The 14,796-nt window shown below is 39.9% G+C and overlaps 1 protein-coding gene across 1 annotated transcript in view; it reads left to right on the forward strand.

The window, feature by feature from the left end:
• The first annotated feature begins 8,094 nt into the window (after window positions 1-8,094).
• ptch2 (patched 2) overlaps window positions 8,095-14,796 on the forward strand; it is a 107,419-nt gene continuing 100,717 nt past the window's right edge. Inside the window, exons 1-2 of the mRNA XM_043699052.1 lie at window positions 8,095-8,705; window positions 10,460-10,652. Of these exons, the coding sequence (XP_043554987.1) occupies window positions 8,565-8,705; window positions 10,460-10,652 (334 nt within the window). The 5' untranslated portion in view covers window positions 8,095-8,564. The remainder of the gene's footprint in view (window positions 8,706-10,459; window positions 10,653-14,796) is intronic.

The raw sequence follows: 14,796 nt of genomic DNA on the forward strand, positions 1-14,796 counted from the left end.
AGTTGGGATATCTGGTCGGCATGGACGGGTTGGCTGAAGGGTCTTTTCCATGCTGTACATCTCTATGACTCTATGACTTGAGGCTGTTTTCGTTAGAAAGAAGAAGGTTGAGAGGTGACTTAATAGAGACATATAAGATAATCAGAGGGTTAAATAAGGTGGACAGAGAGAGCGTTTTTCCAAGTATGGTGATGGTGAGCATGAGAGGGCATGGCTTTAAATTGAGGGGTGATAGATATAGGACAGGTGTCAGAGGTAGTTCCTTTACTCAGAGAGTAGTAAGGGTATGGAATGCTTTGCCTGCAATGGTAGTAGATTCGCCAACTTTAAGTACATTTAAGTCGTCATTGGACAAACATATGGATGTACATGGAATAGTGTAGGTTAGATGGGCTTCAGATTGGTATGACAGGTTGGCGCAACATCGAGGGCCGAAGGGCCTGTACTGCGCTATAATGTTCTATGTTCTATAGATCATAGGGTGCATGGACAGAGCGAAAGGCAAGTATGGATTATTACTGCATAGATGGAGCCTTTACCCATTACACCCTAACAAATAAAGTGATCTTTTATTTCATATCATCATGCAAATGAATTCCTACTGTTAGGGGTTGATGTGCATTTGCCTGCTTTGAGGCACACTAGTAGGCAGCATTTCTGGCTTCATCTTTGAAATGGATGACATGTTCCAAGACTGAGTGATGTTCTGAGATTAATTAGCAGTTTATGATTAAGGGTGAGTCAGATTTAAGAGAATAAATAGCTTTAAGTAAATTGCTGAAAGACATCTGTGTGAGCCTGGTGATGTGGAGGATTGATGCATTCATATCTCATCTTACTCTAGAATGTTGACATGGGTCACATCCCTGCAAGTTCCAAATTAAAATGTCCCTGATTTTTGTTGTGAGAAAGGGACAGAGAGAGAAAGCACAACATTTGAGGAAAAATCTGAGAAAGAGGCAAACCCAGGCCAAGAATGATTCAACAGCAGCACTGGCAAAGCTGATCAATCCTTTTGTGATTAAAGGGAGTGTGTCTAAAGAGAGAAATAAAGACTTTAAAATTAGAAAAGTTTAACTTCTATAAAAAATTGAGACTGTGCTTCTTGATATTTTCTCCAACATAACAGAGAACAGTGTGTTTTGTACATAATTAATGAAAATGGGAGTATAGAGATCTCAGCAGGAATCATTTATGGCGTTTGTTTCAAACTTAATTTGCCATTAGGTTTAGGTACTTCCACCTACCAAAGTTGTGCTTCACTGTTCAAAGATTGCTATTAATTTTCTTAAAGTGTAGCCTCTAAGTGATTTTGGGCTAACTGAGTCTGTGGCAGTCTCAAACCTAATGGGCATGGGTCCATAGCGCTAACTGCCCATAATTTAGCTCTATCTGGCATTAATTGCCAGTGTTACTCAGAGAAGCCACAAGGATGAGTGATGTGGGAAATGGAACTGTCACACTGGCACAGTAGGAGATGCTCCTTTGAGGCTTTCATTGCACATTATTGAGGGAATTGACCTCCCAGCATTAACCTCCTTCATCTTGATGAGCACAACCATTTGGTGATTCTGTTTCCTTAAGCCTTCAGCTTTGTAATCATTCCCACATATGCATTATTCTATATTTATTTATGTCTTTTATGTCTCCAGTAATGTTTCATGCCATTCTTGATGGAGACAAGATGGGCAAAAGACTTGCTGCACGTGCTTGGTGTATGTCGTTTCTTTGGAACGACATACATTGAAGCAATCATCAAATATTACTAGGCCCAAATATTTGACAGCTATATTTTAAAATAGCCATAGGGCTCATTTATACTTAGCTTAGAGAATTTAAATATTATTTAGAAAGAAAGCAAGCAGTATTGTTAAAATAAATATTAGTATGTAAATTCAAGCCTATATAAGTTTAGAAAAATATGACTTGACAATGAACTGCTTTTCAGTTAAGAGTAGTTTGTTAAGTGCTTTGTTATTAAATGTTGCAAGATTGCTTAAACAAGAGTAAAATATTCCTGTGTAATATACTGAGAAGACAAAAAGTCAGGGGGTCAGATCGGGCACACATGGAGGTAAGGATCAAGGAAATAGTAACTTAAATTGCAATTTATGAAAGAGGTTACTTGTTGAGGTGCAAGCCACAAAGATGGACAAAAGACTTGCCGCACGTGCTTGGTGTGGGGCAACTCAAGCTGTTCTATAATATCCTGCATTAACTGCAAGCAGGAAAAACAATATACATTTGAAAAGTGTAGTCAGCACAAGTAGGAAGAAGAATTTTAATTAATCACAATTTGGCATTTAGTGAAATTACAAAAAATAATTGAAGTGCAAGTATCAGTAAAGTGTGAGCGCATAATCCATAGTCTTTGAGAAGAATGCATTCACAAAGAGAAACTGAAGACTAATAATTGAACATGTAAGATTAAAGGATATAGTAGTGATGATTATAGTAAAGCAAAGGAGAAGAGGAAACTCAAAAGTAAAATGAATTCTAGTCACATTAGTTGCACCATGATTACCTGGGCTAAGTTTCCAGGGTCGTGTGTAACTCAAATCACTCAGTAAAATGTACTCACTATTAAAGTAGCTGAACACCAACTAGGAAAAAAACAATATGCATAACTGGCACCCCAGTCACCAACTTAAACACTTCCTCACTCTACCACCAGCACATTAGTAGTAGATGTGTGTATTATATGCAAAATGCACAACTTCAACTTACTAAGACTCTCAGTAACACCTTTCAAATCCGTGGCCTCTACCACTGCAAGGCAAAAGGGAGATTGGTTAGCCTACCTACTTGGACAACTGGTTTATGCAACAGCATGGGTTCAATTCCCACACCAGAAAAGATTACCATGAAGGACTCTCTTTCTCAACCTCTCCCCTTGCCTAAAATGTGGTCACCATCTGGTTAAACAACCACCAGTTGCCTCGCTCTAATGAGGGAGTAGCCCTAATGGACTGTAGAGACTTTACCTTTTACCACAGGAAGATTATATGACATAGGAGCAAAAGCAGGCCAATTGGCTAATTGAGTCTGCTCCACCATTCAGTGAGATAATGGCTGATCTGATAACCCTCAACTCCACTTTCCTGCCTTATTTCATAGCCATTGATTCTCTTACTGATTTAAAGGCAAGATGGTGACATGGTTCCGTCCAGCGATGGTGGTGCAGCTCCAAGCTATGGCTGGGCCTGGATACCTTACAGCGGAGGCAGTGGCATTCCAGGCTGTGGTTGCATGTGGGATCTCTGAATGTTCACAGACTGAGGGATGGACTTTGTGGCTTTGTTTTTCTGGCAGTGAGGACTGATGTTGGAGGCAGGGGAATAATCTGGATGTTTCCTTTTCTTTTGGCTGTTTATTTTATTTCTGCTTCTGTTTTTAATCCTATCTTTAATACACTAAGATGGTGCTGGCGAATGGCGACTTTGTACACTTTTCACTGTACTCCTGTACTCCAGTACACATGACAATAAAATCTAAGTCTAAAAATTCTAAATCTAAAGATATCTATAAATTAACTACCCTCTGAGGAAAACAATTCCTTCTCATCTCTGTCTAAAACGAACAGCCCCTCATTCCAGGATGATGCTAATTGGTCCTAGACGCTACAACAAGAGTTGTAATCCACAAACTTGGTGATAGTACATTCACTTCTGTCAGCCAGTCATTAATGCATATTGTAAGTAATTGTAGCCCCAGAACTGATCCTAAGGGCACTCCACTAATTATAGATCACCATCCTGAAAATGTCCTCACTGTTCCAACTTTATGTCTTCTATTAGTTAGCCAATCATCTATCCTTGTTAATATACTACACTAACATCATTGGATCTTAACTTATTGAAATAGCTTTATGGCTATTTTATTGAATGAAGGGAAGTATTTTATTGAATGATTTTTGGAAATCCAAATATATTACTTCTACTAGTTCCCCTTTTTCTATCCTGTTTGTAATAAATTAATCAGATATGATTTCCCCTTCATGAAGTCATGCTGACTCTGCAAGATTATATTATTCATTTATAAATACTATAGTATTACATCCTTTTTAATCCTAACACTTTCCCAACAGTAGCCCATAGTTACCTGTGTTTTTAATCATTCTCTTTTTGAATAACATTATTATGTTGACAGTTTTCCATTCCTCTGGAATTTTCCAGAATCTAAGGATTCTTGGAAATTTACTACCAGTGCATCTACTATCACTGTAGGGACTTCCATTAAAATCCTAAGGTGCAACCCATCAGGTCCAGAAGACCTGTTGACCCTAGTACTTTTCTCTAGTGATCGTTATCATGTTGAATTCTTTCTCTCCCCTTGATTCATTAATATTTTTGGTATGCTGTAAGTGTCCTGTATCATGCAGGTTGATGGAAATTATTTAATCAAATTGCTCCATAATTTCATGGTTCCCCATTACTATTTCCCCAGTCTCATTCTCTAAGGTGCTTATGCTCACTTTGGCCTCTTTCCTCCTTTTTGTATAGGACGAGGGCAACCGTCACATGAAAGCATAATCACAGAATCCCTACAGTGTGGAAGCAGGCTATTTGGCCCATTGAATCCACACTGACTTTCCAAAGACCATCCCACCCAGACCCACCCCAGCCCTGTAACCCTGCATTTCCCATGACTAATCCACCTAGCTTGCACATCCGTGAACACTTTGGGCAATTTAGCATGGCCAATCCTCCTAACCTACACATCTTTGAACTGTGGGAGGAAACCGGAGCACCCGAAGGAAACCCACACAGACATAGGAAGTACGAGCACCTCAAGACAGACAGTTGCATAAGGGTGGAATCAAACTCAGGTCCCTGGTGCTGTGAGGCAGCACTGCTAACCACTGAGCCACTGGGCCACATCACCAGCTACAAGTTCCACTCAAAGCATCGCATTATCCTGTCTGAGAACTAAACTGACCATTCTTCATTGTTTCTGAAACTTCCCTTCTGTGGGAGTTCCCACACTGGGTGGACTGCATGAAAATAGACCATCACTGCCTTCTGAAGAACAATTACCAATGGACACCAAATGCTGCATTTGCTAGTGATGGCCCCATCCCATGAAAGAATTTTTAAAAATCTATCTTCCATTCAGCACTATGTCCACTATATTTCATAAATGTCACATTTCTAATGTGTTAATTGAGAAAAAAAATCAATAAAATCACCATTTTTTAAAAGTATCAAATATTTAATTCATGAAGATTTTCTTTAAATTATTATAAACACAATTTTAATTGACTTCTTCCTCATTTTTTAAAAAAATGTTGTCAACTGTCTTGTTTCTTTTTTCTAATCCCATTAGCTACTCCAGTTATTTGGTGTAGGGAATGAACACAGTTTGATTAATAAACAGATTGCAAACATATTAAAACATATGGAACTGTTTATTTTTCAGAAAAGCATAATTCAAAATAGATTAGATTTTTAAACCAATTTGGGTGATTGTTAATTATAATAAATGAGTCTTGACAAGTTTTCGGTAACTTCTTCCGAAGACAGAATATGCTTCATCAGGAACATGGGGCACCATTCTAACTGAAGGTCCAACCATATACCCTACTGGTATTACTGGAAATCACCAGTAATTTATTACAGGTTTTTAAGGAGGTAACGAGCTGTATAGATAAAGAAGGACTAGATTTACCTTTGTAATAGTGGTCTTTTCTGACAACTTAACAGGTTTTCTCTCCGACCCAGTTTGTCCCTTACCCAACCCTCTCTCGACAGCTGCACCATGTCTCACCACGCTGCCCACCTGTGCCCCTTTTTCTCACTGTTCTCTGACAACTTCCCATTTGCTTCACCTTTGGTGACCCCTCCCCCAACTCTGCCACTGTCAACCTAACAATCTCCCCAAAGAAACAATCGTGTGATAGTCCTGATCTCCAGGACTTGTCCTTAGATGTTTTGTCCTGACGACTTCTCCTGTTGGGTCCAACTATCCCCAGTCACTCTTACCGTGCTCATCTCACTCCACTGCTGCTGGCTTATAGCAGATAATACCTCAACTTTTATCATCAATCCCGGATTGTTGATGTCTAACTCCTACCACTATCAACTACCGTCTAATATCCACAGGGTTAGGAGTGGCTGACTGACGCAAAAAGATAACACACATGAATAAATCGACAGCTGTGAAATTGTTCTCAACTGCTCCCCCTGCGCCAGTGTTGGAAAGTTCGCCGGAAAATTCCAATTACGCGCGTAACGCCGGCGGAACGGGAGCAGCTCGGTAAAGGAGCTCCAGACGGTGAAGGCAATGGTTAAGTTCGAGATCGGAAATACCCGAAGAGGGCGCTCCAGGAGCTGATACCGGCTCTTCCAGCTGCACAGACGGGCGCCTGTGCTCAATCTGCGTCTCTCAGTTACTATAAAGGTTAATTGGAGAGCATTTGGACCGGGACACTGCGTGTAATTTATATGCATCCATCCCTGTTAAACTTGTAGGTGGAACACACCTCTTAATATCAAGCAAAGCGAACAAATCCGCGAAAGAAAAACCAATTGCTTCTATTTCAGATTTTATTGCAATAATCCAACCATTTCAAGTTTAATGATTTACAAGCAGTGATGCTTAAAAAGACGTTTGTTAACTTAAAGGAGAGGAATACTGAAATATTTGGAAATATTAGCAACATTGTAACATTACTATGTTACAAAATATTCTGCGGTGCTAGGGTTGGGAGTTGCAACAATTTAAAAGGGTCTGTGAAACAGCCTCCACAGTGGACAGGGTTCACGCTATTTCTGCTGTTACATTTTAACAGGATTGTAAGAGAATCAAGTTCGGACTAAACACACGTCCGGCCGAAACTCTGTCTCCCCCCCCCCCCCAAATGGAGACAAAGGCGGGTTTGGAATAACCACCTGCTATCTACAATCCTACAATACATCCTTAAAAGACAAACAAAAGACCTTAAAAATCTTAAAGAAGACCATTCATTAGATCGACAAAGGGGGAAAGAAATAAATTATCATAATTAATCCTATCAGTGCTGGTGGGTGGCATGATGTGTGTCCTTTAAGGTAATGTTGGACACTGGTAATGTTAACATATACACATGCTTTTGTGAAGGCGGCCAGTCAGCGTTTCCACAGCATTTCAGCCGCTTGGTAAACAAGCTTCAGGGAAGGAAAAACAGTGCAGCTGCTGGCTGCAAGGAAAATAACATTTTCTGAAATCATAGACAATGCAGACATTTATGTAAAGTTATATCGCGTCTCTCTGCTTACAAAAGCCTCCATGTCTCACATCCATCCCCGTCTGATTCGAAATCTTTAACACACATTCACTCTTATTTTGTACTCCCTATTCCAGTTTTATGTTGTGTACGTTTTGGTGAGGAATGTTGCTCTTTTGAGTGACATGAACGTCTTAAAGGAATGCGATCTACTTTCACTTATGCGTTTGAAAACTGTAATAATTGCATTAATTGTCCCCAGCCCCATCTATTTTCCCCTTTCAGTAGCATCAATTTTTACCCCCCGGGCCAATAAAATATTCAGATCTCCCGGCATTGTAAATAGCTGGGTGCAGTTTCAGTACACGTTTCCCTCATTCATTTTCGCTCCACTTTATTAACAGCATTAGCAATGGCAGATTTCTGGACAACGTTTGTTCAGATCTAGTTGCCCATGGTTTATTTATGCAGTCTCCAGAATTCGACCAGGACCTCCCATGTATTTGTTGGGTTAAGGGGAGGGGGGTGTGGGGGGTCCGGGTACCTCACGAGGCAATTCACGGCGTTTTATATATACATACATACATACCTAATATAAATACACATACACAGACGTGTGTGGCTGTGTGCGTGTGAGAGAGAGCGAGAGCGGCTGTTCCCACTACTTTCATGTTATTTTGTAAAGAGGAACTCTTTAGCGAAGTTTATTTGCAGCGATAAAGATCTTTATGTGTCCCTGTACCTTAACAGGATCGTGTTTAGCTGGCAGCTTCGCGTATCAGATTGGAAGCTTGTTTCTTTTTCGTTTTAAAAATGCTAGGGTTTGGAAAGATCCCTATGCTGAGGTCCTCGCTACCTCCCATTGATGCTTCTGCAGCTTGGGTGGTCCGTCCACTTTGGTGAGCTGTTGCTTAGCAGCTAATAATAGTGGATGTTTGCTAAGTAATTTGCTTCTTCCTTAGCCAATGGGAATCCGGTCGAGAGGACTTTCCATCAACTCTTTTTGATGGGCTGGAGGCGGGTTTTTCTCTCCAAATGCTGGATGTGTGAGATCGGGGACAGAAGTGAAAGATTGAGCTGAAAAGAAGGGGGAATTTTTCTCTTTTATTTTTGCAAGTTCCGTGGTGTTAGAAGGACGGAGCAAGGGGAGCGAGAGAGGGAAAGGAAAATAGAAAAACTACACGTGGATGTAGAGTCAAGATCCTCAAGGATTCCTGCGCGAAATGTTGGAATGGAAATATCAGACTTTCGCTCAGGAAGAGACTAGGGATTCGCCAGCTGGTTTTCTTGTCACTTTTGGGGGATTATTCCTGTTGTTGTTGTTGTTGAACCGAACGATCCGCGACTGGTTTCCAGGGCCATGGCTTCAGTCTCTCAGCCTCCCCGGAGCGATGGAGCTCAGCCCCCGAGGTACAGTCACCAAAGCCCGGCCGCTTGCTCGGATCTGCTGCGGAGACCCAGCTACTGCCACGCTGCTTTTGCATTGAAACAGATCTCCAAGGTGCAGAGAAACAACAAAAAAAAGAATATTCTTACTGTTAAGTTTCTCCCTTGCAAATAGAAAACATGCATTCGTACAGTGATAACGCCAGGGCTAATTGTAGCAATAACCCTTTACAGATTCAGGCACTTTACTGGGAGATTTCTTCACTGGTTTAGAAACTGCATTTCTCCCAGGAATCATGTTTGTTTTGAAAGTATAGGGGAAAGTTGTCAGAAAAGTCTTCAGAAATGGCTTTCACTCCACAAGAGAGATAGATTTGTTGGCTGACGGTGTGTACAGCTAACAAGGCAATGCCGATGTGGGTGAGGAAGGTGCGTGGGGTTTGACTGGGGTATGTTTATTACAGAGTCTGTGTATGTGTGAGGAAGTGCACATACAGGTGTGTGCATGTGTGTATCTGGCTTACCTTGTGTGCAGTTGACCTAGAGGCTGCGATGTTGCTGCTAAGTTTGTTACTGCGATTATTTGGCAAATTGAACGCTGAACTTGTGAAAGCCTTGGAATAATGTCAGCATTTTTTTATTGAACGAAGTGCAGGCAGTTTCTCGGGGGGGGGGGAGGCGAGGGGGGTAATGGTGGCTAATGTGTCTTGCGGGGAGAGCAACTTCTCGCTGGGGGAGAAAGGAAGGGAAAGCGAGGAGCCTGAGCATACAGGAGCTTGACAATTCTAAAGAAGGAGACACGGGTCCAGCCAATGAGCATTGGACCAGAGTTGACGGAAGGAGAAGCCGAGAGGACACAAAAGAGGAAACATGAGAAAATGTCCTGGAGTGAAAGGCAGATTGGCAACAGCAATGAAAGGACTGGCAGACAGAAGCGAGAGAGGTGGAATGGAGGCTGAAGGAGAGCCATGAAACCAGGGGAAATTGGAGATTTGGAAGGACGTGGTAACTGGAAAAAAGGAATGTAACGGGAGAACAGTGAAGGAAACAGAACCCGGGGACAGAACAGTAGAATGAAATGATACGTTATAGAAGGAAGAGAAAAAAATTGACGAGTGTAGCAGATAGGAGGGGGAAATGATGTGAATTGAATTTATTTTTCTCTCCAATGTCCACTTTGTAAGTGCTACTGAAGTTCATATCTTCTTTCTCTTAACTGTTTTCTTTCATTATTCACTTCTCAGATCTCTCTCTTCTCCCCCCCCCCCTGCTATTTTATTAGAAATAAGACAGAAGGAAACTAATTCCCTTTTATTCTATATTTATGTCTATTATCCTTCCTAATCTTTTGTTCCTTACTGTTGCCTTTTTCTTTCTGTTGTTTTTGCTCAACCATTTTCTGTTTTCTTCCCATTATCTTTGCGGTTACATCTCTCACTTTCTCTGAACCGGACTTCCTTATCCTTGCTCTCTAATATCGATCTTTCTTCCATTCCTTTAGTCTTGCTCTTTTCTCTCTTTCTGACACTCTGTCCATGTCTTTGCTTTCCATTTCAGAATTCCTGTCTACCTCTTCCCAGTTTTGCCTTCCCTCCCATCTTTTTTCCCTGTCTCATTTACCCTTAGAATTCCTAAGCAAATCTTTTCCTCTCTCCCTTTATTTCTCTCTCTTCTCCCTTTCCCTCTCACAACTATTTCCCCCTTTGCTTGTCTTGTCACTTCTCTCCCTATCCCCACATTCTTTTGCCCTTCTCTCTGCAGCCACTCTCACCTTATGTTTTCTTTTTCTGCTACCTTACCTCATCATCTCCTCTTCCCTTCATCCAATAAACCCCCTGGTCTGACACAACTCTTGTCTTTGTTCCCTAGGGAAAGGCAGAGGGGCGGCGGGCTCCACTCTGGCTCCGAGCCCACTTCCAGGCCCTGCTCTTCAGGTTGGGCTGCAGCATCCAGCGGCACTGTGGCAAGTTCCTCTTCATTGGGCTTTTGGTTTTTGGAGCTTTTGCTGTTGGCCTGAGGGTTGCTAGCATTGAGACCGACATCGAACAGCTTTGGGTGGAAGGTAAGACCAAGTAAAAACTAACAAACATGTTAAGCAGAAAGAAACAAATATCCTAGTGCAAACAGACTCGATGGTCTGTATGTCTAACCCTATGATCTGAATGTCCTTGCTTACTATGATCTGCCTGTACTGCTTGCAAACAAAGCTTTTCCCTGTACTCAGGTACACGTGATGACAATAACTCAAAGCAAATAGACTGACAACATTCAGAAATTTGGAAATGAAAGCATGTGCAAGTGACACAGGCTTTACTTTCGCAATTATGTTTTCTATCATAGTTATCTTTACTGTATTAAATTTGATCATGTATCACCTCTTTGAGAGCCTAATGCACCTAAACTTGACAGTACTTGCATTGTCTTTTATCATAAATACACAATTTGCATATTTCTATTTGCTTCAACATTATAAGCATCCTCCTCTGGCCCAGATTCAGTCCAATCTGCTTTTGCCTCTGATTAATCCTAAACATAATATGCAGGTTGTCTCTTCTAATCATTGCATCAGAATATATTGACAACTGCTTCCAAATGTATAGCCCTTGAAATACCTTAGCCAGCCAAACTAATCACCTCACCTCCATCCTTGAGTCAATCCCAATTGTGCAAATATGATCTTTGCAAAACCAGTTACATCACTAATACACATTCAGACCAATTCCTTATTTCACTGCAGATATTGCCATGATCAACTGTAATCTTTGTTTAGTGACATATTTCCTTGATTGTTTATGATGAAGTGCTGTTATTTCAGGTTTTTCTGTTGTGCTGGTTGAATTAAAGCAACGCTTTTAAGTATTTTATTTTGGTTTGAACTGTAGATGAGCTGAGAAAAACCAGCTGATGCAAAGTTTGCTTTCACGAGTCAACTGGTTTTATTGTTCCTCACATAGAAGCAGAGGATTGTTGGTATCTGTTCTACATTGCTGAATTGATGCTCTATTGGTTCCATTTACTCTTTTCTGTTCGTATTTAAGCGGCACTATCTAAAATCTCTGGACTGTGAACTTGTCCAGGATTTCTTCATGGTAAAAGACCTTGATGGGAGGAAGGGAATACATTGCAAAGTCATCTAAAAATCTGAAGTTGTAAATGTGTGAGGGCCCATAAAATGGCTTTTAACTGGTTTGCTGTTAAAGATTCCATCTGTTGTCATTCCCACCATTATTCCTGGTTGTCGGAGTGCTCCAGATGGTGTCCTTGTTGTAGCTGTGCAAGGAATGAATACAATGCAACAAGTGACATCAAAATGGCAGGATGAACAAGCAATCAGAAATATGAAACTTTTATCCCTTACTTTGCATATTTTTTCTTACCTGATCTGATGCCAGAGAAAGATATTTTTCATCAATTATACAACACATTATGTCCTCAAATTCTATTTCTGTTAATTTTCTATCAATAAAGACACTGAAGTTACCATCAAGCTTTTGGTGGAATTTTGTTTCTCCGTGAAAATAATTCTTATTAAGGAGTCATTCATATCAAGTACATTGTGTTACAAAACACATTGCCAGATCAGTGAACAAGAAGATGACACAACAACCAAGCAGTCACAATACTTGTTACCAAGTTGTTATTGTTGATCTTTGCTTCAAAGAAGTCGACTTTAAAAATGGCATCAGTATGGTTGGGCATTTCAATTTAAAAGCAGTTTTTTTTAGGGATTGAATTAATCTAATAAAATGCTAGTTGGGGAAAAAGATGATTAAAATTCTGCAAATAGTTAACACTTCGCACTGAGACTTTATCTATTTCTGTCAGATGACCCTTAAAGTGATTTTCCATAAGTTCCAAAAACTTGTGTTTTTTTTACAGAAATATAATTTTAGGTATTCAAAATACCATTTTAAAATAAAAGATTAAATTCATAAGTTGAAAATTAAGTTGTACTTTCTAACTCAGTATTTCTGAGGAAAAAAAATTGGATGCGCAAACACTTCCAGGCCTCAAAGGGTTAAATCTGCTTTGAAGCAGCCATGTTCATCTTGTGTAGCACTAAGCTTCCAAACTTCATTTACAATAACATAGTCATCTACTGGTAGAAATGTAACATAGCTTTAGACAGCAGTACTGAGTGGTTTATTGCAGGCTCCGCTTGTAGCCGTTTCAAGTAGTAAACTGCATCTAATTTGTCTAGTTTTTTTTTAAACTGTAAAGCTACTTGTGTGTCCTTTTTCTGTCTCTCAAATCCCTTTCCTATTTTTCCGGTCTCTCCCACACTGTGCTGTTTTTATTTTAACATTTGTATGCTAATTGCTACCTTTGACTGAGTTTTTTCTCTCTCCATGACTTTCTCCGTTCCCCTTCCTGTGTGTTATGTTTCCTGATACTCCCCCCACTCTCTTTTACAGACAGTTCAGGGCCATGTGTTTAATTCAGTTTTCACACTCCGACCCTTTCTAAGCCCTGCTTTCGATTCCCACCCCCAGCCCCGAAAATCTTCTGCTGTTTTCCTCCCAGGAGCAGATGTGGTGTGTGAAATTTACGCCATTTTGAGCTATTGACCCTGTATAGAGCTGTGTATGTATGTATGTGTGCGTGTGTGTGTGGTCCCAAACTATTCTTGGACTCCATTCAACAATAGAGGGAACCTCTCTTACGAAACCTGAATGCCATTAAAGTTTACCCACCTGTTTGCACACGAGGTTTTCACAGCAGTTGGAAAAAGAAAAAAGAGGAGACTGATGCCTCTCCTAATTCTTTTCATCTAGTTTTTTTTAAAGTGTTTTTTCTAGAAACAACACCACAGGGAAGAGCAGCTGTTCTTACTTTTATGTCCTGAAGTGCTGCATCTTTTTTTTTCATTTAATGGGCTGTGTTTGCAAGAACTGCACAAATTACAGTAAATAATGTTAACCCTTTGAGGAACATTGTAGATTTTGGTTTGTAAGTGAAATTAAAGTTTATGTTATTAAAAACAAATTTTCATTTTATTTGCCTTTTATGTTTCTTGTCACTTAAAAACAGTGATGTGGGTATAGGATTAGAAAAGAAAACATGACTATTAGTTTACTGTAACAAATAAACATTTAGGGCTTTTCCTTCTCAGTATTAATGCCTTGGAATTTTAACAACAGGAAGGTTCTCCTGAACTCTTTTATCAAAATGGTGCTTAAATTGTAAGATATGCCAACTCTTTTAGTTGTGTTGGTATTGGTTTTGTGCTGCGTAGCACTTTTGGTTTAAATAAGATTTGGTGGTTATAAAAATGCAGTTCTAGAAATTATGGTTGGCACTGTCAGTGGATGACTTTTGTCCTGCTTATCTGTTTTTCGTCTGTCTCCCATTTAATAAAAGTCACCACCAATAACTTGCACTTGTGGAGCACAAACCACCTTGCCTGTATTAAAATCAATGTCAAGCAACGTTGTTAAACATTTGTCTGTTAGAAGTAATCTTAATATTATGTGCTCTAATATAAATGTTTAACACTCTGATTTGAATAAAGATAGCAGTACTCTTATGGAACTGAAGCAGCATTATTTTTGAAATTGTTATTTTTAAATCTTGGTTCTATGTCATCAGGCATTTATGAAACAGGTGTGATGAATTTTGTAAGTTCCCTCACCCCCTCTGCACCCACCAACATCTCTCCAGCGAGTCACTCACCTTGTACTTTGCCAGCAGACGATGCTATTGGTCTCCTCATTTCCTCAGTGCATCCACCTATAGCCATCTGTTAGTGGAGATCACTGTGAGAAAACTTGCATTCATACAGTCTTGGTCAGACTTGCAATTCCTTTCATTTTTGTTGCACTTGTGTGTTTGTGCTTATTTACAAATGTTTTTCGTTTCCAATTAAGTTACTTTTTAAAGAACTTACATCAGCTTAAAGGCTTCAGAAGATTGATAACTTATCACATCTGTCATTTTTCATATTTCTACATATAAATTGCATTGCAGTGACTCGTAATGCAGCATCTGATTTATTTGAGATGTATATTTTAAAGCAAAAAAAAATGAGACTTGTTTGTATTCAAGGCAATGGTGTGTAGAAAATAGATGGCAGTGAACAGAATGTTTCTGTTAACACAAGTGGATGGTCATTATAGAAGATAACTAAAGGTAAAGTTGCCATAGTCCTAGTAGACCATTAAAGAGAGAGAAACAACTGGTGGTGGTTTAACCTGAGGGTCAACACA

This window comes from Chiloscyllium plagiosum, chromosome 11, assembly GCF_004010195.1.
Source record: "Chiloscyllium plagiosum isolate BGI_BamShark_2017 chromosome 11, ASM401019v2, whole genome shotgun sequence".
NCBI classification, from domain to species: Eukaryota; Metazoa; Chordata; class Chondrichthyes; order Orectolobiformes; family Hemiscylliidae; genus Chiloscyllium; species Chiloscyllium plagiosum.